Genomic DNA, 23,478 nt, shown 5'->3' on the forward strand with positions numbered 1-23,478 from the left:
ATAAAATATTATGTTGAGATTCATTCTATATTGAGATGAAGTAATAGCTAAGCATGGATGTGTGTGTATTTAATATTTCAGTCATGTAAATTTCATGTATAGTTAAGCATTCACTGGTTATGTAATTCAATATGGTTATATCTACAAAGTATGTGAATGTCATGCATCATTGCACAGCCATGTCATGGGCACATGCCTTGCTTAAACCCTAAAAACAAAATGTACAAATTCTCTCATCTCTCCTTGTTTTTCTTCCAATTAGTTTTGTTTTGGAGTTGCAAAATGTAACCCACTCTATCTATGAAGCTGCTTTGAATGAATCATGCTCTAGTCCTCCTGGGTCCCTCTGTTCCATTACATTGTCTGCTGGCCTTCTATTCATGGTATGAGTCCTATTCTGATTTGACTATCCAAAGTGCATCACCTTACATTTAACTGTTTTGAAATTCATTTTTGGCTCTGCTCTCTTCCCTAACTGATCAATGTCCCTTCACTGTCACTTTTCTTAATTTCTTGTCATCTGCTAGTCTTATACATTCTCGTCCAAGTCATTTATATAAGCAACAAATAACAAGCGTCCCAACACCGATCCCTGTGCCACACCACTAGTCATCAACCTCTATTCGGAAGAACAACTTCTGTCTACCACCCTCTGGTCCCTAGCTCCGAGCAAAGTTTCAATCTACATAACTAGCTCTCCCTCAATTCTATACGATCTAACCTTCCAGGCACTTTGCTAAATGTCTTACCAAAGTCTAAATAGACAACATACACTCTCCTTCCTTTCTCTACCTTTTTGGTCACCTCTCCAAAAACAAAGAATCATTAAGGATGACTTTCCATGCACAAAGCTGTGCTGGCTCCTCCTAATCAGTCTCTGTGTAACCAAATGCTGGTAGATCATGCCCCTCAGAACTCCCTCCAGCAACTTTCACACTGCTGATGTCAAGCTGACTTGGCTTGTCTTGTCCCCTAGCTTGTCCCTCCTATCAGAACAAAGTTCATCACCTTTCAGTCTTTGGGAACCTTATTTGAGATACAGTGCCAGAACAGACCCTTTCTGCCTTCGAGCCATGCTGCCCAGCAATCCCCTGATTTAATCAGAGCCTAATTACGGGACTGTTTACAATGACCAATTAACCTATCAACTGGCACATCTTTGGACTGTGGGAGGAAACGAGCATACCCGGAGGAAACCCACACGGTCACGGTGAGAATGTGCAAACTCCTTACAGGCAGCGGTGTACTGTAAAGTGTTGTTCTAACCACTTCGCTGCTGTGCCTCCCCATAGTAATAATAATCAGAATTTATGTAAATTGCCTGTTTAGGACGTAGTATTTACAAACATTGCAAAGTTATTATTCATTTTCTTTTTTTTCACCTTCCTATTTCACTGTAGCCCTTTTTGCTTTAATGCTCTGGCCTCTGTTTTAAGGACTGGGAAGAATATTTTGCAATCATTATTTAAGGCAGCTTTTATTCTCTTTCTGTGCACCCAAATAAGTGAATACTACTGCTTACTCAATCCCATTCCAAATCCCATTCTTACTATGGATTCTGCCCAAGTATTGGGAATGTAGCAGGTAACATGGAAGGATTTCCTCCAATATTTGTAACACTTTCCTAATAAACTGTTCCCAGTTATATTTTACATATACAGTTCAGTTTATGAAAAAGGATCTTGTGCTTTTCCGGCATATATGACGAATAAGCTCTTCTCGGGCTTCCAACCAGGTACTGGTATCGATTTTAACTGACAAACTCTGCCATCTTCATCAGGGATTATATCCCCATGGTCCATTCCTTCTGATTGGTTCCTCCTCGTTAGGTTTCCTGGTTTTTCCATCGGCCCTCATCCAACCCACATCAAGGAGTACAGTGTATCAGTTTGTGTTACCAGGCGAAATCATTGCATTCGCAATAGCCATAGGATTAACTTCGGCACAAAACTACTGTGCCACACCAGTGGTTTTTGGGACTGCCTGATGAAGGAAGCCATTGAAATAAAACTTGAGAAAAAGAATGTTAACAAAGATGAAGATCTCGCTCTTAGTAAGAACTGGAATTCGATTGTAAACAAGGTGGAACAGTGGATACGGTTGGATTAGGTCTAACCAATCAGGTGGGACGAATGACAGAGGTATAAACACCACCGGACTAGACATGCCCAGGCAACATCCCTGATGAAGATGGCAAAGTTTGTCATCAAAACATCAGTTAAAATTAATACTTGTACCTGGCTGGAAGCCCGAGAAGAGTTTATTGGTTCTGTTTATATTTCTTTGTCATTGTTCATTTGTCTGGCATTTGAATGTGTATGTATAAATGTGTGTGTACACACGTATGTATATATAAATGTAAATACAGTGCATTCTGGTTAATTGGGACATATTACAGCCCAATTAAGCGGCTGCCCCAATCAGTATCAGAATCAGGTTTAATATCACTGGCATATGCTGTGAAATTTGTTGTTTTTGTGACAACAGTACAATGCAATATCAGATAATAGGGATAAAAACTGAATTACAGTAAGTATATCTATTAAATAGTAAAATAAGTAGTGCAAAAATAGAAATAAAAAAGCGGTGAGGTAATGTTCCTGGGTTCAATGTCCATTCAGAAATCAGATGGCAGAGGGGAAAAAGCTGTTTCTGATTTATTGAGTGTGTGTCTTTAGACTCCTGTACCTCCTTCCAATGAGAACAAGGCATGACCTGGATGGTGGGGGTCCTTAATGATGGACACCACCTTTTTGAGCATTGCTCCTTGAAGATGTCCTGGATACTATGGAGACTAGTGCTCATGACGGAGTTAACTAAGTTTACAACTGTCTGTAGTTTATTTCAATTCTGTGCGGTAGCCCCCCACCCCCGTGCATGCAGTCTTGTTAGAATGCTCTTTATGGTACATCTGTGAAAATTCACAAGTATCTTTGGTGATATTGAAATATAGCCATTGTCATGCTTTCTTTGTAGATGCATCTTTATGTTGGACCCAGGAACTTGAAATTGCTCACTCTTTCCATTTTTGATTTCTCCAGCGGATTGGTGTGTGTTCCCTTGTCTTGCGCTTTTTGTAAAGTCCACAATTAGTTCTTTGGTCTTACTGATATTGAATGCAAGGTTGTTGCTGCGACGCCACTCAGTTAGCTGATACATCTTGCTGCTGTATACCCTCTCACACCATCTGAATTTCAGCCAGCAATAGTTGTGTCATTAGCAAATTTGAGCTGTACTTAGCCACACAGTCATGGATGTAGAGAGAAATTAACGGAAGCTTTGTGAAAATAGTTAAAAGGTATCAAAAAAAAAGATAAACTACCGTTTTGCAGTGTAACTAATTATGCATTTAAATGAAATGTAGAACAAATTAGAATATTACCAATAATGCTGCAGTTCTATAAAACTGTAATAGTTCTCGATGGAGGAATTTATCCAGTGTTTTTTCGATTGACTAAAAATGAACAGAAACAGTGCAGATAATGAATTACTTTCATTGCCTTCCTGCATAAAGTTTAAAAAAAACAATATGATCAGAAATGATTGCTTTTTTAAATCGGCATTCATTAGCCCAAATGGACAACATAACAAAAGCTGGTGGCATGAACGTTGACTTCTCTAACTTCTGCTAATGCCCCACTTCCCCCTCGTACCCCATCCGTTATTTATTTTTATACACACATTCTTTCTCTCACTCTCCTTTTTCTCCCTCTGTCCCTCTGACTATACCCCTTGCCCATCCTCTGGCCCCCCCCCCCCATCTCTCTCCCCGGACCTCCTGTCCCATGATCCTCTCGTATCCCCTTTGCCAATCACCTGTCCAGCTCTTGGCCCTCCCCCTCCTGTCTTCTCCTATCATTTTGGGTCTCCCCCTCCCCCTCCCACTTTCAAATCTCTTACTAACTCTTCCTTCAGTTAGTCCTGACGAAGGGTCTCGGCCTGAAACGTCGACTGTACCTCTTCCTAGAGATGCTGCCTGGCCTGCTGCGTTCACCAGCAACTTTGATGTGTGTTGCAATTTAAAAACTGTGCACTCCGTAATGTCTAACAGCCACGAATGCACACAACTGATACTAATTGGAAGCAGTTTGACAGCAGTCCCCTGTCCCAGTAAAGCAGCATAGTGTCCCAAATAAATGACAAGAACCTGGGCTATTTTCTCAATTAGTTCTTTAAGAATTGCCCCAGGTAAATGGCTGAGCTGATAAACCAATGGCCCCATTAATGGGAATCCATGCATGTGGGTAAAGGCCTTGAGGTAAGTTCCAAAGTGGTAACCTGTGCATGTGACATAACGTTAAAAACTCCTATTGTGGTGTTACTCTGAAATGTGATCTAGGGATTAGTGTTCATGAAATTGGTGCCTGTCAGCATGTGTCAAAATGTAAGGTGGAAGCAGGTTCACAGGTTTGAGTGAGACAGAAGACACTGATTACAAATAAGCACATTAATCATTTAGTTGCAAACAGTAAAAATTAGACCAAACATCTCAGTTTCCCCCAAGTTACACAAACTACAAACCTAAGCATTCAACAGATACTTAGCTAGAAGTGCGAGCAGACCTTTTAAGTTTGGAGCACCCTTTCCCAATGGTTCTTCAGCACTGATCACTACCTTGTGTGAAAATGAGTGCTCTGTAGACAAAAGGACAGGGAGGCCAAATCTCCCATGTGTGCTATTCTTATACCCCCCCCCCCCCGAGGCGCACAGAACCTGAGCCCGATACCATGGAGCACAAACCAACTAATGGGAAAGAGCGGCTGCAAATTTTAAACAGGCCAATCAGCGACCGACACGGTGCAAGCGGCTTTTGACCGGCAAATAAGCCCCCATATTGCCACTGATGCTACATCAGAATTAAACTAGGTGTTATGATTACTCTAAACCTAATTATTCCATTGAAAGTGTCGGTATTTCTTTGTGACGCTCCTTACAATTGCTGAATGGATTGAATCTGAGTGGAGGTGGCCCCAGCTATAGAATTGGAAGGCTTGTCATATGAGGAGCATTTGATTGCTCTGGACCTATATCCACTGGAATTCAGAAGAAAAGGGGGAATCTCATTGAAATCTATTAAATGCTGAAAGGCCTTGATAGAGTGGATGTGTGGAGGATGTTGGTGGGGGAATCTAAGACAAGAGGACACAGTCTCAGAATAAAGGGACATCCTTTTAGAATAGAGATGAGGAGGAATTTCTTTAGCCAGAGAGTAGTGAATCTGTGGAATTTGTTGCCATGGGCACTGTGAAGGCTAAGTCATTGGGTGTAGCTAAGGCAGTGGTTGCTAGATTCTTGATTAGTCAAGGGATATGGGGAGAAGGCAGGAGATTGGGGCTGAGAAGGAAATGAATCAGCCATGATGAAATAGCAGAGCAGATTTGATGAGCCAAATGGTCTAATTTTTCTCCTATGTCTTGTAAATGTAACCCATTCCACTTCCATTCTCCAGTTTCACCCCCACCCCTTCACTCCTAAAGTATTAAGTTGCAGATACTCTATGAAAACTACCAAATGCATACTGTGTTTGCACTAGGGCAGTATGGTAGCATAACAACTAGTGTAATGCTTTACAGCACCATCAGTCAAGTTCAGTTCCCACCTCTGTCCTTATTCTCCCCATGACCATGTGATTTCCTCAGAGTGCTCTGGTTTCCTCCCACATTCCAGAGACATACAGGATAGGGTTGGTAAATTATAGGGATGCTCTGTTAGTGTCGGAAGCATAGTGACACTTGTGGCCTGCCCCCAGCATATCCATAGGCTATGTTGCGCATCAGTGCAATCGGTGCATTTAACTGTAGATTCCGATGTACGTGCAACAGGTAAAGTTGATTTTTAACCTTTATTACTTTTAGTCAGTGGAGAATTTTTTCCGGAAAGTTCAAAATAATATTTTAACAAAAAGAAAGCTTCTGAAACTTCAGTGGTAATTTTGCTTTGCGAAGCATGAGGCATATATTTAATGTAAAAGCTGATTAAAGGTTTCTTTGTGCTGCTTGACTTTCCATTTACTCTCCATGCTGGTGTTGGACTGGTGACAGAATTCTGTTGTTGCCTCTGTCTGGCCGGTGGCAGTTGGTGTATGGTTGATGGCCAGTTTTTTTTTTCTGTGTGTGTTTATGCAGTATAGTTTAAGCTCAGCAGTGTTCAATCATTTGGTAATTATTTCTGCTCCGTCTGATATTGGTATTGGTTTACTTTCGTCGTCTGTACCAAGATTGATCACTTCGTTAACTTCGTGGCAGCAGTACAATGCAATATATGATAATTATAGAAAAAACTGAATTACAGTAAGTATTTATGTGTGTGTATGTATATATATTTTTTTTAAGGTAGTGAGGTAGTGTTCATGGGTTCAATGTCCATTCAGAATCGAATGGCAGAGGGGAAGAAGTTGTTCCGGAATCACTGAGTGTGTGTCTTCAGGCTTTTGTACCTCCTTCCTCCTCCTCCTCCATGGTAGCAATGAGAAGAGAGTGGGTGCTTGTTGGATGCCACATTTTTTTTTGAGGCATCACACCTTGAAGGTGGCCTGGATACTCCAGAGGCTAGTGCCCATGATGGAACTGACTAATTTTACAACACTCCGCAGCTTACTTCAATCCTGCGCAGTAGCCTCCTTCTCCCCACCTCCCCACCTCCCCCCCCCCCCCATATCAGACAGTGATGTAACCAGCCCTAATGCTCTCCACGGTACACCTGTAGTAGTTTTGTGACAAACCAAATCTTCTCAAACTCTTAATGAAATATAGTTGCCATCTTGCCTTTTTCATAGTTACATTGATTCGGTTAGGTCCTCAGAGATATTGACACCCAGGAGTTAGATAGATCAGATCATTACACAGGGCATTGAGGTAGAACAAAGTAAAACAATAACAATGCAGGATAAAGTGTAATAGCTACAGAGAAAGTCAGTGCAGGTAAGCAGCAAAGTGCCAAGTCAGAACAAGGTAGATTGTGAACTCAAAGGTCCATCTTATTTTGGTTTCTTTGTTTTGTGGCTCCCTGTAAGGAAACAAATCTCAAGGTTGTATAAAGTATACATACTTGGAAAGTAAACAACAGGAATTCTGCAGATGCTGGAAATTCAAGCAACACACATCAAAGTTGCTGGTGAACGCAGCAGGTCAGGCAGCATCTCTAGGAAGAGGTACAGTCAACGTTTCAGGCCCAAACCCTTCATCAGGACTAACTGAAGGAAGAGTTAGTCCTGACGAAGGGTCTCGGCCTGAAACGTCGACTGTACCTCTTCCTAGAGATGCTGCCTGACCTGCTGCGTTCACTAGCAACTTTGATGTGTGATACTTGGAAAGTACTTTGAATTTTTGTCAGCCTCATATTTTGAGACTTGCGACAGGCACTTTTGTAGCAAGAGTTAAATTTGAATATCAAGCCACCAAGTTCAAGGACAGCTTCTATCGCACTGTTATCTAACTCTTGTATGATAAGATTTGATCTATCTCAACAATATGCAAGGCAATCTTGGTACAGGTGACAATAATGAACCAATACCAATATCAACTAGTAGTCATTAACTATTCTAAAAGGGGAAATACATAATCCAATGTCTGCTAGTTTTCTCCTTATGTATAATTTGTTAGTAATCTGTCATAAGAGGTTTAATGTATGCATTCACAGAGCTTCACTTTGTGATGGTTATCTACTTGGTATTTCACATTATGCAGACTTGTTTATGCTAGATATGACAAGGGCTCAACTGTCTGTTGATTTTTCTGGTTTTGTTACTGTGATTTTACTGGAAAACTGCACTAAAGCAGAAGTAATCACTGATTTTTTCTGCCTTTAAATAGTCATCACTTGCACGGCATGCTCCATGTCAAGCCTCTTGTTGCTGAGTCCATGAACAATGATCATTCAGACTGTGCTTGCTTATCTAAGATCTAGCCTGATCCCAATCTTTAACCTTTCACCTCTAGCCTTGTGTGTCACAGCGCATCCAGTACCATAAGATGCTTTCTGCTTCAGCTAGACAAACTCAATTAGTTTGGGATCCCTACATTCTTTGGATTTACCCAAGATGGTGTTTACTAAAATGAACTGTAAAATCTAGATTCCGAAGTTATTGATGCATAACTTCTCTGTAACTCTCTTCAAAGTTCAAAGTAAATTTATTATCAAAGTACTTGCACGTTACCGAATAATACCCTGAGATTCATTTTCTTTCAGGCATTTACAGTAGATCAAAGTAGTATAATAGCATCAATGGAAAACTACACCCAGGACTCTGGACACCACCACCAGGATCAGGAACAGTTAATTACCCCTCAACCATCAGGCTCTTGAACCACAGGGGATAACTTCACTTGTCCCATCATTGAAATGTTTCCACATCCAATGGACTCACGTCATCTCATGTTCTTGATATTTATTGCTTATTTATTTTTATTATTATTTCCTCTTTTCGTGTTTGCAGCTTGTTGTCTTCTACACTCTGGTTAAACATCCAAGTTGGTTCAGTTTTTCATTGTTTCTGTTATGGTTATATATATAGATTTGTTGAATATGCCCACGAAAAAATTATCTTGGTTATATATGGTGAGGTTTATGTACTTTGATAATAAAAATTACTTTAAACTTTGAACAAACAAATCAATGTGCAAAAGAAGACAAACTGTAAATATAAAAAGAACCTAATAATATTAAATAAGTAATTCTGAGAACATGACTTGTAGAGTCCTTGAAATTGAGTCCATAGGTTATGTTCAATGATCAGTTCAGAGCTGTGGTGAGTGAAGCTGTCCACACTGGTTCTGCATTGTTTTAGCATAACATCCAACCTACTCAGTTATTCCTCCGTGCTGAAATTCAGTGGCCTCGGCAACATCATTGTTTGTTGATTCTGTGAATCAATTGTGTTAGGTCTGTGGAAGATGTTTGAGTGTTTTTTTTTTCTCTTTTCCCTCCTGTGGGTAAGTACAATCTATTGGCATATATTATGAAATCTTTCTTGGGAGTATCAGTCTTCAAATTTCTGGTCAGTTGGGTTGTAATAGTGTTGGAACACATTTGGATGGATTCTAGCTATGAATGTAGTGAATGGTGTTGACAGTTAAATTGAGATGTGACTGGTTAGTAGGTGGATAACTAAACTTCAGTATCTACTCTATAACTATAATTGCTATTATACAATTGAATTATTTATTGTAACAGGTCCGTCAACAAATGATAGTTTTCCCTCTGTTCCTGAAGTGAGATTTTTTGGTTTCTCATTTTTATCACAGATGTGCCCACTTGGTTGAAAAGTCTTCGGCTACACAAATATGCGTCGCTCTTCTCACAGCTAACGTATGAAGAGATGATGAACCTGACTGAACACCAATTGGAATCTCAGGTTTGTGGATAAATTGTCTGTCCTTTATTTATTGGGTAATCAAAATAATTTGTCTATTGTCTATTGTCTATTCACACTTTAATGAGCCGCAGTGTGGTAAATGTACATTTTTATTTTTATTTAGTATCTATTTGTTTAGTGGTACAGCTCAGAGTGGGCCCTTCCAGCCATGCGGCCCCAGCAACCCCACAGACCCAAAGGACTGACTGAGGCCTTCATCAGTCAGGGTTGTCTGTAGATACTGCGTCCTAGCTGTCTAGATATGCAAGCCTGAGCAGCACAATATGGAGAGCAAGCTGTTACCCATATAGCAATCTCCCCTCCCCCTCCCCAATGCATCTAGTGAACCCAAGGAATGCCAGAGACCAATATAGTTTGGTACCAACAGTGTCGCAGGAGTTGCCAGTCAGCGTTGAACTCAATGTAGGATTGCCTTAGGGACTCCAACTCTAGATTCTTCCCTCAGGGTTTACTCCCAAAGACTTCCCCATGAGTGTGTACAGCCGCAAGGTTTTTAAGGCATCAGTAACCCACCTTTGCCCCCTTCTCCTGTCAGTAAAAACAGTTCCACCAGGCTTAGTAACTAAGCCACACATGAAAACCAGGAGCTGGACTTGGTTGTCAGTGGCTATTTGAGGTGCACGCCATTGGGGGCATTTTATAAGTAGTGGGAGCTTATCCCCATTACCACCCCTGACTGTGACACCTTAAAGAATCCTAATAACCATAACTTTAATCATGGGACAATTTACAGTGACCAATTAACCTAACCCATACATCTTTGGACTGTGGGAGAAAACCAGAGCATCCAGGGAAAACCCACGTATTTCACAAGGAGGACAACCAGAACGGCACCGTAATTGAACTCCAAACCCCAGAATGCCCTGAGCTATAATAGCGCTCTGCTATCTGCTACGCTACTGTGGCGCCCCATGTGACAGATTGCTAAAGTTTTGTCATACATATAACCCAGGAGGATATACTGAGTTAATCCAGATATGTATCTGATTTTCCATTAGTAAGCATTTGAGCATAAGGCATTGCAGCAGAATTAAGCCATTTGGCTTACTGAGTCTGCTCACCATTCCAACATAGCAGCTCCATTTTCCCCCGCAAACCTAATCTCCTGCCTTCTCCCCATAGTCCTGACTAATCCAGAAATTATCGACCTCCTCTTTAAATATACCCAATGACTTGGGTGCCACAACCTTCTGTGGCAATGAATTCTACAGATTCACCACCTCCTAGCTAAAGAAATTCCTCCTGAGCTCCATTCTAAAGGGATATCTTTGTACTCTGAGGCTGTGCCTCTGGTCCTAGACTCTCCCACTATAGGAAACATCCTCTCCAAATCCTGTCTATCTAGGCTTTTCAAGATTCAATAGCTTTCAATGAGATTTCCCCTTCCTCATTCTTCTAAACATCAATGAGTACAGGCACAGAACCATCAAACACTCCTTATTTGTATCGTTCATTTGGAAGTGTGGGTAGTGGGTAGTGGCTCCATATGTCACTACTACAGGGCATGACGACCCTGCCTTACACGAGTCCTGGGCTCAGCTGGCTCCGGCTGACAGTACCCGGTATGGGCCCCTATCCAGGGTTACGGATCCCACTGCCTTGTGGGTATCTTCGGGAGAAGAGAAGGCTAAGGAGAAAACCCTACACAAATCCGGAGTGGAGCCCCTAAGGCGGTTGGATGATGTATCAAGTCACCTCCCGGCAGCTCCTGCAGCCAAGCTGATGCTAAATGTACTGCTTCGCATTCCTTTGGACCATATCTTGATGTCTGGGCAGCCCAGGATCTCCATATTCATCACCCAGGTCTGCACCCCAGGCAGGCGCATCCATTGCCTACTTAGACAGACAGAGCCGTGACATGACATTTGGAAGTGTTTGAGATGTTCTTGGGTGATGCTCTTTTTTACTCTTAAGTAGAAGTGTAGTGTCCCTGAGCAATATTCTGTTCTGTTTTATTTCCCTCTCCCTTATCCACCAACGATAACATTATGGGGCACTGTTCTATAGCTGCTTAAAGCTCTCCAATATATCAGTGGACCATAGTGAACTCAGTGACCATTCTTGTGTGATCCTGGTTACTGCTGGAGTTGGGGTGAGGTGCCACACACGAGCCCATGTCTGGCTTCCATCCAGGCTTGCTTCTTATTTCCTTTGGATGTAAGGCTTTCAGCCTATGAATCTCTGTGAGACCCCCTCCCCCCTGCCCATGACCTATTCTCTCCACATCCCTATCAACTTCCAACCAACTTCCTCCCTCAAGAGCACAAGATTCCACTACTCACCTGCACCTTGATAAATTAGAGTAGTTGGAGGAATCTGCAACAGAGCACAGAATCAGAATCAGGTTTAATATCACAGGCATATGTTGTGAAATTTGTGGCAGCAGTACAATGCAATACATAATAATAGGGGGAGAAAAAACTAAATTGCAGAAAGTATGTTTTTATAAATAGTTAAGTAAGTAGTGCAAAAATAGAAATAAAGAAGTAGTGAGCTGTGTTCATGGATTCATTGTCCATTCAGAAATCAGATGGCAGAGGGGAAGAAGCTGTTCCTGAATCACTGAGTGTGTGTCTTCAGGCTCCTGTACCTCCTTTCGGATGGCAGAAATGAGAAGAGGGCATGTCCTGGGTGAGGGGAGATTCCTTAATAAGGAACGCTGCCTTTGTAAGGTACAGCTCCTTGAAGATGTCCTGGATACTCTGGAGGCTGGTGCCCATGATGGAGCTGACTGAGTTTACAACTCTCTGCAGTAGCCCTTCCCCACCCCCCACCCCAACCCCCATACATGACACGATGCAGTGAGAATGTTCTCCACGGTATATCTGCAGAAATGTGGAGAACATGGTGAGTCCTTAGAGATAGCAATGGAAGTCAGGATTCGAGCCACTCATCTAATAGATAAGGATGGGAACTTGTATTCTTGTTTTCTCCATGGTCACCTATCTCTGCAACATCTCACGGAATGTGTTCTTGTGCAGAATGTCACAAAGGGAGCACGGCACAAAATAGCTCTGAGCATTCAGAAATTACGTGAGCGACAAGGTGTGCTAAAATCATTGGAAAAGGTGAGTCAAAGAATTTTTTTCTTCCCTTCCCTTGGTCCTATAGATAAAATCTAAAACTGGCTTTTAACTTGCCCGTAAGACCACTCAACAGATGGTAGCCCAGGTTGTGAATATTGCAATGGCCTTATTGCTCCTGCTGTTATGCAGTTTGTAATTATACAGCGCAGAAACAGCCCCAGCTTCTCCATGTCTTAGCCAATCCCATTTGGTCCATATACTTCTAAACCAGGGATTCCCAACCTGGGGTCCACAGACCCCTTTCTTAACAATATTGGTCCATGGCTTAAAAAATAGTTGGTAACCCCTGTTTTAAACTGTTTCCATCCATGCACCTGTCTAAATGTTGTCTTTGTAATTTATGGGTGGTGGGGTAGAGAAACATCTCTACCAAAGGAAGTGTAAGGTGCTCCTTCCCTCCACCAGCCTGCGGGTCACCCTTGGGCAAGAAGTAGCACCTGCTTAGCCCCCCTGATCATGGTCACATGGAGCTATGGGAGCAGATGGTGGATGGTCATATGAGCAGGTGGTACATATCACAAGTCCTGGTTATGTGACCACTGATGCCAGGCAGACAATCTCTGAAGAGTATTGTTAATGGCTGGGATCACCTGTCTTGCAAAGATACTGCCCAGAAGAAGGCAATGGCAAATCACATGTGTAGAAAATTTTGACGAGCAATCATGGTCATAGACCATGATCGCACACATCATACAACACAGCACGTAATGATGATGAATTGTGGCCATTTCTACCAGTTCTTGTAGCAGGTTCTATATATCTGTCCCCTCTATGGGGGGAAATTAGCCCCATCGAATCCCCTTTAATTTTTCTCCTTTCCTAGTTTGAGCTGCCTCTACTCTGGAAAGAAAGACTGTGACCATTCTGTTATGTTTGCCCCTGATGACTTTATATACAGTTGCAAGAAAAAGTTTGTGAATCCTTAGCAATTATCTGTTTTTCTGCAATAGTTACTCATAAAATGTGGTCTGATCATCATTTAAGTCACGATAATAGACAAACACAATCTGCCTAAACTAATAACACACAAGCAATAGTACTTTTCCTGTCTTTATTGAACACATTGTTTAATCATCCATAGTCCAGGCTGTATGTGAACCTTGTGTTTAATAACTGCTAGAATCTCCTTTAGCTGCAATAATTTCCACCAAATGTTTCCTGTAGCTGTTGATCAGTCTTCCCATGTACAGTTTCACTAACATCTTGTACAACTGTAACATGACATTCAATTCTTGCACTCTGTGTTCTGACCAACGAGAGGAAATGTAACAGATTTTTTATTTACTGCCCTGTGTACTCCTTGTCGCTTCTGGGAAGGTATGTACTTGTACCCCTAGATCTGTTCTACAGCATTTTCCAGGCCCTGCCATTTACTGTGTAAATTTTGCCTTGGTTTACTTCCCAAGTTGCCATAGTGTGCACTGGTCTGAATTAAATTTTCTCTCTCCACTCTCCGAGATGATCCAGATCCTGTTGAAACCTTCGAAGACCTTCACTGTCCACTCTATCACCAATTTTGGTGTTATCCACACTTCCAACAATGCCAACTACATTCTCATCTAAAACAATATAGTTGGCAAACAGTAGTAGACCTATTATGACCCCTACATTACACTGCCGGTCACAGGCCACCAATGTGAAAGCAATTCTCCTCTATTACCATGAGACTCTTGCCATGAAGCCAATTTTGTATCTGGTTGGCTAACTTGTCCTGGATCCTATGTGATCTAAGCTTCCAGAGCAACCTACTCTGGAACTTCTAACAAAGGTCTTGCTGAAGTTTGTGTAAATGTCTACCACCCTGCCCTCTAATTCTCTTGGTCTTCATGAAAAACTCAAATTAAATTCACAATTCACGATTTCCCACACACAAACCCAGGTTGACTATCCCTCATCAGCCCTTGCCTTTCCAAATGCAGGTAGAATGTATGTTTCAATATCCCCTGCAGTAATTTTCCTACTGCTGATGTTGGGCTTATTGGCCTAAAGTTCCATAACTTGTTCTTGTGGTCTATCTTGAATACAGACACATTAGCTATCCTTCAGTCTTGCAATACCCTACCTGTAGCAAACAGTGATTTAAAAATATCTCTGCCTTCCCACAATGTTCTAGGATGCAGTTGGCTCGCCCTGAGATTTATCCACCAACCTTTTTTTGTAACGTAAATATGTTTCAAGATATCACTATTCTCTTCCCTGAATTCCTGAGCTTCCATGACCTTCTCCACAGTAACGATAGACGAGAAATATTTATTTAAGACCTCACCCATCTTTTGGGACTCCACAAAGATGACCACATTCTTAAGGATCTGTTTGTGTCCATGTTATCTGTATGCTCTTTATATTTATAGAATCTCTTGGTTTCCCTTTTACCTGGTCTGACAAAGTTATCTCATCCTCTTTTTTTTTAAATCCCCTTCCTCCTACTTCCCCTCTTAAATCCACTTCTATGTCCCTTATACTCAAAGGATTTGCTTGATCCTTTACCTGACATTCCTTTTTCCTGACCCAAGCTTCAATGTCCCACATCAACAAGAGTTCCCAAATTTTGCCAGGAACTCTTAACAGGAACGTGTTGACCCTCAACTCATCTCTGACTTGTCGGATGCCCTTTTGTGGGTTTCTGTCTAATCCATCAAAATTAGCCTTGCCCCCTTACTTGTGGACTAGTCCTGTCTTTTTCCACAACTGCACACACAAAATGCTGGAAGAACCCAGCAGGTCGGACAGCATCTACGGAGATGAATAAACATCAATGTTCCAGGCTAAGACCCTTCATCAGGGCTGGACCAGTAAAGCTTGTGATAGGGTGTCATTCATCAGAAACTAACCCTGATTGTCACAGCCCTTAGGATCCACCACAAGCTGCCAAACTGGATCCACAATTAATTGGTTATAGGATGCAGTATGTCAGTGGGCTTTCCACAACTGTGTTAATATTAATAGAATTATGGTCAATGCTCCCAAAGTGCTTTCCCCACTGATACCTCAGTCACTTGGCCTGCCTCATTGCCCAGTAACAGACTGAGTGTTCTCCCTTCTTGTGCAAAAGGTCATTGGTGCTATTGGAACACCTTCTGGATGGCTTTAACACCCCCGCCAAGCCCTTAGCCCTATGGCAGTCCCAGTCAATATTTCCTACTATTCATCATCATTATGTACTGTGTCATGTGACGTAAATGATTGTGGTCTTTCCATGGACACTAATAGTTTTTGGCAAATTTTTCTGCAGAGGTGATTTGCCATTGCCGCCTTCTGGGCAGTATCTTTACAGGACGGGTGACCCCAGCCATTATAAATACTCTTCAGAGATTGTCTGCCTTGCACCTCCTTTAGTAAAGATGTACTGTATCTCCACCCCTCTAGTCCTTATTATCTTACAGCTATTTGTGATTTGCTACTCTTAATTCCTGCTGAGGGGACAACCTCAATAAAATGACCATCCCCTCATTTCTAGATACCACCTGTTATAGTCTCACGATATGATCCACTAACCAACCATTAACTTGGCCAACCATGTCCACATTGACCAAGTAACCATTGATACTAATTGTATTTACTAGCACTTGGTTTGCAGCCTTCATCATCTTGGTGATTCAAGTTCTCAGAGATACCAGAGACTCTTTACAATTTTTTTAAAATCCGAGAATTTGACCTCCCCACAGTAAGTGGGATTCGTATCTTCAGGTGATGAGTTCCAGAGCCTAATTACCTCGTAAAAATAAATAGGTCCTTCAGTCCACGAGTCTGCACTAATATCACGGGTTCCTAACCTTTTTTATGCCATGGTCCAACACAATTAAGGAAGGGGTCTGTGGACCCCAAGTTGGGAACTCCTACCTCAGCACAGAACAAGCGCTTTGGCTCACAATGTTGTGTTGACCTTTTAACCTACTCTAAGATCAATCTAACCCTTCCATCTTACACAACCATATTTTTCTATCTTAAATAAGACCATAAGATATAGGAGTAGAATTAGACCATTTAGCCCATCAAGTCTGCTCTGCTATTTCATCATTGCTGATCCAATTTTCCCCTCAACCCCAATCTCCTGTCTTCTCCCTGTATCTCTTTATGCCCTGACCAATCAAGAATCTGTCAACCTCTGCTATATATACACACACACATATATACACACACACACACACACACACACACACACACACACACACACTCTGGCTAAAGAAATTCCTCCTTATCTCCATTCTAAAAGGACACGCCTCTGTTCTGAGGTTGTGTCCTCTGGTCATAGACATTCCCACTATGGGATTCCCAACATCCTCTCCACATCAAGGCCTTTCACCACTTGATAGATTTCAGTAAGGTCACCACATATTCCTCTGAATTCTAGTGAGTAGAAGCCCAGAATCATCAAACACTCTTCATATGACAAGGCACTCAACCCTGGAATCATTTTTGTGAACCTCCTTTGATCCCTGTCCAGTTTCAGCACATCGTTTCTAAGATGAGGGTTTCAAAACTGCTTCTAATACTCCAAGTGAGGCCTCACTGGGGCTTTATAAAGCCTCAACATTATATCCTTCCTTTTATATTCTTGTCCTCTTAAAATGAATGCACTTTGCCTTCCTCACCACAGATTCAACTTGCAAATTAACGTTTAGGGAATCCTGCACAAGGACTCAAGTCCCTTTGCACCTGAGTTTTTTGTATTTTCTCTCCACTTAGAAAATAGTCAATCCTTTCATTCCTTCTGCCAAAGTGCATGACTGTACATTTCTTAACACCGTAATCTATCTGCCATTTCTTTGCCCATTCTCCTAATCTGTCCAAGTTCTTCTGTAGCCTCTGTACTTCCTCAACTTCCTGTCCCTCCATCTATCTTCATATCGTCTGCAAACTTTCCAACGATGCTATCAATTCCATCATCCAAATCACTGACATACAACATTAAAAGAATCGGTCCCAACACAGACCCCTGTGGAACAACACTAGTCGCCAGCAGCCAACCAGAAAAGGCTCCCTTTATTCCCACACTTTTCCTCCTGCCAATCAGCCACTACTTTATCCATGCTAGAATCTTTCCTGTAATACCATGGGCTTGCAGCTTGTTAAGCAGCCTTATGTGGCACCTTGTCAAAGGACTTCTGAAAGTCCAAGTACTCAACATCAATGGATACTCCTTTGTCTATCATGCTTGTCTGCATTAAATGCCCATAATATATCTGCCTCTACCACCACCCCTGACAGGGTGTTTCATGCACCTACCACTCTGAGTAAAAATGGAAAAAAAAAACTTACAAGATCCTCCTCATACTTTCATTCAATCACCTTAGAGTTTTGCCCCCTTGTATTAGCCATTTCTGCCCTGGGGAAAAAGTCACTGGTTGTCAACTCAGTCTCTGCCTCTTATCTTGTATCAAGTCATTTCTCACTCTCCTTCACTCCAAAGAGAAAAGCCCTAGCTCACTCATCCTATCCTCATCCTCAGATTCTGCCACCTACACACCAGGGGCAATTCAAGTGGTCAATCAACTTACCAATCTGTTCATCTTTGGAATGTGGGACGAAATCCATACACTGACGGTAATTGCCTGAATTCATGGCAGGCAAATCTGAGTCTCTGACACTGTGAAGCAATGACTCTGATCCACTCTGCTGTCGTATGCCTCCCCTATTATATTTCCCTCTTCTACAGCCCTTTATCTCTTTCACCAATCAATTTCCCAGCTCTTTACTTCACCCCCTTCTCAGTTTCACCTATCACCTTGTGTTTCTTCCTCTGTCCCTCCCACCTTCTAACTCTGATTCCTCACCCTTTTTGTTCTCCAGTTGTGAGGAAGGGTCTCGGCCTGAAACATCGACTGTACTCTTTTCCATAGGTGCTGCCTGGCCTGCTGAGTTCCTCCAGCATTTTTGTGTGTGTTGTTATGAAATGCTTGCTTTTATATACAAGGTATTGAGTTTAAAACTCAAGAGGTTATGTTGCAACTTAGAAGAATTCTGGTTAGGCCGCATCTGGAGTATTGCATACAGGTCTGGTTGCCCCACTGTAGGAAGGATGTTGAGGCTTTGGAGAAGATGCGAAAGAGGTTCATCAGGATGCTGCCTGGTTTAGAGGACGTGTGCTATCATGAGAAGTCAGACAAACTTAAATTGTTTTCATTGGAGTGGCAGAGGCTGAGGGGAGGTCTGATAAAGGTTTGTAAGATTATGAGAGGCATAGGTAGAGAACAGAGAGTATCTGTTTCCCAGGGTTGAAATGTCTAATACCAGAGGGCATGCATTGAAGGTGAGAGGGGGTAGATTCAAAGGGGATGTGAGAGGTAAGTTTTAGTCATAGTCTTACTTTATCGATCCCGGGGGAAATTGGTTTTCGTTACACTTGCACCATAAATAATTAATTAGTAATAAAACCATAAATAATTAAATAGTAATATGTAAATTATGCCAGGAAATAAGTCCAGGACCAGCCTTTTGGCTCAGAGTGTCTGACCCTCTAAGGGAGAAGATGTAAAGTTTGATGGCCACAGGCAGGAATGACTTCCTATGATGCTCTGTGTTGCATCTCGGTGGAATGAGTCTGTGGTTGAATGTACTCCTGTGCCCAACCAGTACATTATGTAGTGGATGGGAGACATTGTCCAAGATGGCATGCAACTTGGACAGCACCCTCTTTTATTACTCAGACTGGTGGATGCCTGATATGATGGTAGAGGCAAATACATTAGAGGCTTTTAAGAGACGTTGGTGTGGTAGGAGGGATTAGTGTTTGATTTGCTTTTTAACTAGTTTGGCACAACGTTGTTGGCCGAAGGACCTGTTCCTCCCCTGTACTGTTCCATGTTCTATAACAGAGACATGGCACTGATCCCTATAGTGCATCTCTTGTCACAGTTTTCCAATTACAAAAATAACCTTCTACCATCCTACATGTTATAAAACAGAAAATAAATACAGTGCATCGTGTATGGAAATTAATGGACAATTGGTTGTATTGTTAATTCTTAACAGGATATTCTCGAAGGAGGAAACCTGCGAAATGCCCTTCAGGAGCTACAACAAATAATTATAACTCCTATCAAAGCCTACACCCCACCTCAAATGACCCTCAAAGAGGGGCATGACACAGATTCCAGCAACTCTTCCAACAGCGCGGCTGGTCTGGGAACGGACAGCCGGGCAACGAAGGCAGCTGCCGAGAAGGAGTCGACATCTGTCAGCTTTCAATCCCAGAGCGTCTCAACATGTGACGGAGAGTCCGCCACAGCCCCCATATCAGAAGGTGACATTCCTGGACAATTCACCAGAGTCATGGGGAAAGGTTAGTTCCTAACTTTCCTTTAGAGTGAGGAAAGTTAGGTATGATTACTATTGCTCCTGAGTTTCCAAAAGCATCAGGGAACACAAATATAAATGTAGCAATTGAGAGTTTTGAGGCTGTTTCTTGGCATTGGTACTTTGGTTTCTCGTATCTTGGTGCTGTTGGATCCTGATGCTTTTGTGATCTTTGGAAGTTAAGAATGAGGCACTAAACTTATTTGGTCCCTCCCTTGCTCCTTGGTACCATTGAATCCTGTTGCTTTTGTGACCTATAGGTTCTTCAGAAGTCAAGAGTGAAGTGTGAACCTAAGTGTTAAAAGAGTGGAAAACAATCAAAGAGGAGTCAAGAGAAGGGAGGAGAGAAACAGTCATGGTCATCTCATAGTCAAACTAGAGATCAGTGGATTCTGGCATGCTTTCAGAGGACTTGCAAAATTGCAAATGACACTCCACTCTTCAAGAAGGGAGAGGGGCAGAAGAAATAAAATCATAGAGCAGTTAGCCCAATCTCAGTGGTTGGGAGGATGTTGGAGTCAATTGTTAAGGATGTGGTTTTGGGCACTTGGAAACACATGAATTTTCAGAGGCCTTTAAGAAGGTACCACACAGGAGGCTGCTTACCAAGAGCCCATGGTATTACAGGAGAGATAGTAAGATGGATAGAGCATTGGGTGATTGGTAGGAGGCAAAGAGGGGGAATAAAAGGAGCCTTTCTCCCATATTGGTGCTGAGAAACCAATAGTTTTTGCAATTTGTTACGGTGTTCACAGATCAATTAATATTTCCATTTGCAATTAAAGCTTGCACTTGGGCTATTTAACTCATTGGCCCTCAAAAGGTTAGGACTTTATTCCTTGGAATGTAGAAGATAGGAGATTTGATGGAGGTATACAAAATTATGAGGGGTATAGATAGGGTAATGCCAAGCAGGCTTTTTCCACTGAGGTTGGGTGGAACTTCAACCAGAGTTCATTAATTAAGGGTGAAAGGTTAAAAGTTTAAGGGAAGTATGAGAGGAAACTTCATTTGGAGGGTCATGAGAGGGTAGAAAAGTTGCCAGCACAAGTGGTGAATGTTATCCCAATTTCAACGTTTAAGAGAAGTTTGGATAGGTATGTAGATGTTAAGGGTATGGAGGGTGATGGGCCCAGTGCAGTTCCAGGGGAAGTAGGCAGATTGAGTGATTTGGCACAGACCAAATGGGCCTAATTCTGTGCAGTACTTTTCGATGACTCTCAGATTTTGAATGTGAATATAACACGATGAGTCATTGGACTCCATGTCCATGTCAGTCCATACTCCCCCTTCCCCAGCCTTGTATCGCTTTTGCCAATCAACTTCCCAGCTCTTGGCTTCATCCCTTCCCCTCTTGTCTTCTTCTATCATTTTGGGTCCCTCCCTCTCCCTCCCACTTTCAAATCTCTCACTATCTCTTTTTTCCGTTAGTCCTGATGAAGGGTCTTGACCAGATGCTGCCTGGCCTGTTGCGTTCCACCAGCATTTTGGTGTGAGTCATTGGACCTTTTTTTTGCTCAAAATGGAACAAACTGCTAGAAAAAGAAAATCTTTTTCTGTGAAAGATAAGCTTCACGCACTTGACGCGATCAAGGCTAAAAGTCAAACTCAAGTTGCACGAAACCTGGGGATACCAGAATCAACACTTCGTGGCTGGAAATCTCACGAAGAAAAGTTACGTGCGTCGCTTTGCAAAGTTGAAGAAGAAGCAGGACTAAAAGCTATATGCCTGAAGGCAGCCAAAGATGTCAGCCTCGATGACTCCCTGTACGAGTGGTTTGTTCAAGCTCACTCAGAAGGCCTTCCAATTTCCGGTCCTATTCTCAAAGCTCAAGCCAAGAAGTTTGACAAGCAGATCAATGGAGAAACCTCACAGTTCAAAGCTAGCAATGGATGGCTAGACCGGTTTAAACGCCGTCACGGGATTTCTCAAGTGTTAGTGTCAGGAGAAATTTGCTCAGCCGACAGTGATGCCGCAAGCGAATACTCGGCTGAACTAAAAACTCGCTTAGAAGAAGGTGACTACGTGGAAGAACAAGTGTACAACTGTGACAAAACAGGCCTTTGCTACAAGATGATCCCAGACCGTACACTGGCTAGCAAAGATGACACCCACCGACGTGAGGGGTTCAAACAACACAAAGGTCACATGATGTTGTTGTTTTGTGTAAACAAGATTGGAACACAAGTTAGAACCGCTCATGATTGGCAAATCTCGCTCACCCCGCTGTTTCCACCATGTCAATATGAAGTTACCGTTTGAGTACATGCACAGCAGCAATGCTTGGATGACAAGTGTCATCTTTTGAGGATTGGTTTCACAAAACTTTTGTCCCTGCCATCTGCGCTCACTTGCTAAGCAAAAGCTAGAACCCAAAGCTCTCCTTTTGTTTGACAACTGTTCCGTGCATCTGCCAGCTGCCAACCTAGTAAGCCGTGACAGAAAGATCCGAGTTTCTTACCTCCCCAAGAACACTACATCCAAAATCCAGCCCTTAGATCAGAGGATCATCTCTACAGTAAGAACAACCCTGATTTTTTCGCGATGACATTTTATGGACCCAAACAATCGCGTTATAGCAGGGTTTCACTATTAAAAAAATGAGGTAGTGTTCATGGGTTTCTTGTCCATTCAAAAATCTAATAATGGAGGGGAAGAAGCTGTTCCTGAATCGTTGAGTGTGTACCTTCAGATTCCTGTACCATCTCCCCTGTTGGAAACAATGAGAAGAGGGCACGTCCTGGGTGATGGGGATCCTTAACGATGGATGTAGCCTTCCTTGTTTCTTAAATTCCTTTGCCTAGGTCAAGTATAGGTCAAAGGCAGTTTATTTATTTAGAGATACAGTGCAGAATAGGCCCTTCGAGCCACGCCATCCACGACCCCTAACAACTCCAATTTAACTCTTAACCTAATCTCCGGACAGTTTACAATGACCATTTAACCAAAATAATATGCCTTTGGACTGTGGGAGGAAATCCATGCATTCCACAGTTCAGAAGGCATTGGAATTGAACTCCGATGCCCCGAACTGTAATAGTGTCACACTAAAATTGCAGAATAGATCAGCCATTACCTAAGGAGAGAGTTAATGTTTCAGACTTAATCAGGGCAGAAAAGTAAGATACTACGAGGGTTAAGTTGCAGCAACAGGCAGCGGGGTGGAGGGAAAGTAAACGATTAGTGATAAGTTTAGAGTAATTCTCAAGTGCTGGTGGTAGAAGTGTGGCTGAAAGAGGGTTGCAAGGTTTTGTGAATAACATCGGTTGTGTCGGGGGGGTGGGGGAGGAGGTAGTACCCCCTCGGAGGAAAGGACGCAATGTTGCGAATGTACATTCGAAAACGAGAATGTCTGCTTATCTAAAAATGTTGTCTTCAGCATTGAAATGTGCTTAGTCAGAAGATTGGGTGTGGTTCTCTTGAACTTGTGCTAAGCTTCTTTGGAATAGTGTAGGAGGCAGAGGTCAGAGTAGGATGCAGAAATAAAGTATACTCTGTGCTTTAAAAAATGCAGAGGAGAGAAATGGGAATGTTTTCTGTGTTGATAAAATTTGGTTGAAGGGAGCAGAGATTCTAACACTGTAATCTCTCTCTTTTCCTCAAGTGTGCACTCAGCTGCTAGTGTCCAGGCCAGATGAAGAAAACATAAGCTCTTACTTGCAGCTCCTTGAGAAGTGCTTGGCACATGAGGTGGGTATCTGCAGGTTACGACAATCACTGTT

General features: G+C 42.3%; 1 protein-coding gene across 3 annotated transcripts in view; it reads left to right on the top strand.

Annotated features, from left to right (window-relative positions):
• LOC140206163 (protein Smaug homolog 1-like) overlaps positions 1–23,478 on the top strand; it is a 127,118-nt gene that overhangs the window by 80,066 nt on the left and 23,574 nt on the right. For all 3 annotated transcript variants that reach the window (XM_072274409.1, XM_072274410.1, XM_072274411.1), the window contains exons 5-8: positions 9,243–9,352; positions 12,355–12,441; positions 19,432–19,741; positions 23,361–23,446. In XM_072274409.1, the coding sequence (XP_072130510.1) occupies positions 9,243–9,352; positions 12,355–12,441; positions 19,432–19,741; positions 23,361–23,446 (593 nt within the window). The remainder of the gene's footprint in view (positions 1–9,242; positions 9,353–12,354; positions 12,442–19,431; positions 19,742–23,360; positions 23,447–23,478) is intronic.

Source organism: Mobula birostris, chromosome 12 (assembly GCF_030028105.1).
Source record: "Mobula birostris isolate sMobBir1 chromosome 12, sMobBir1.hap1, whole genome shotgun sequence".
NCBI classification, from domain to species: domain Eukaryota; kingdom Metazoa; phylum Chordata; class Chondrichthyes; order Myliobatiformes; family Myliobatidae; genus Mobula; species Mobula birostris.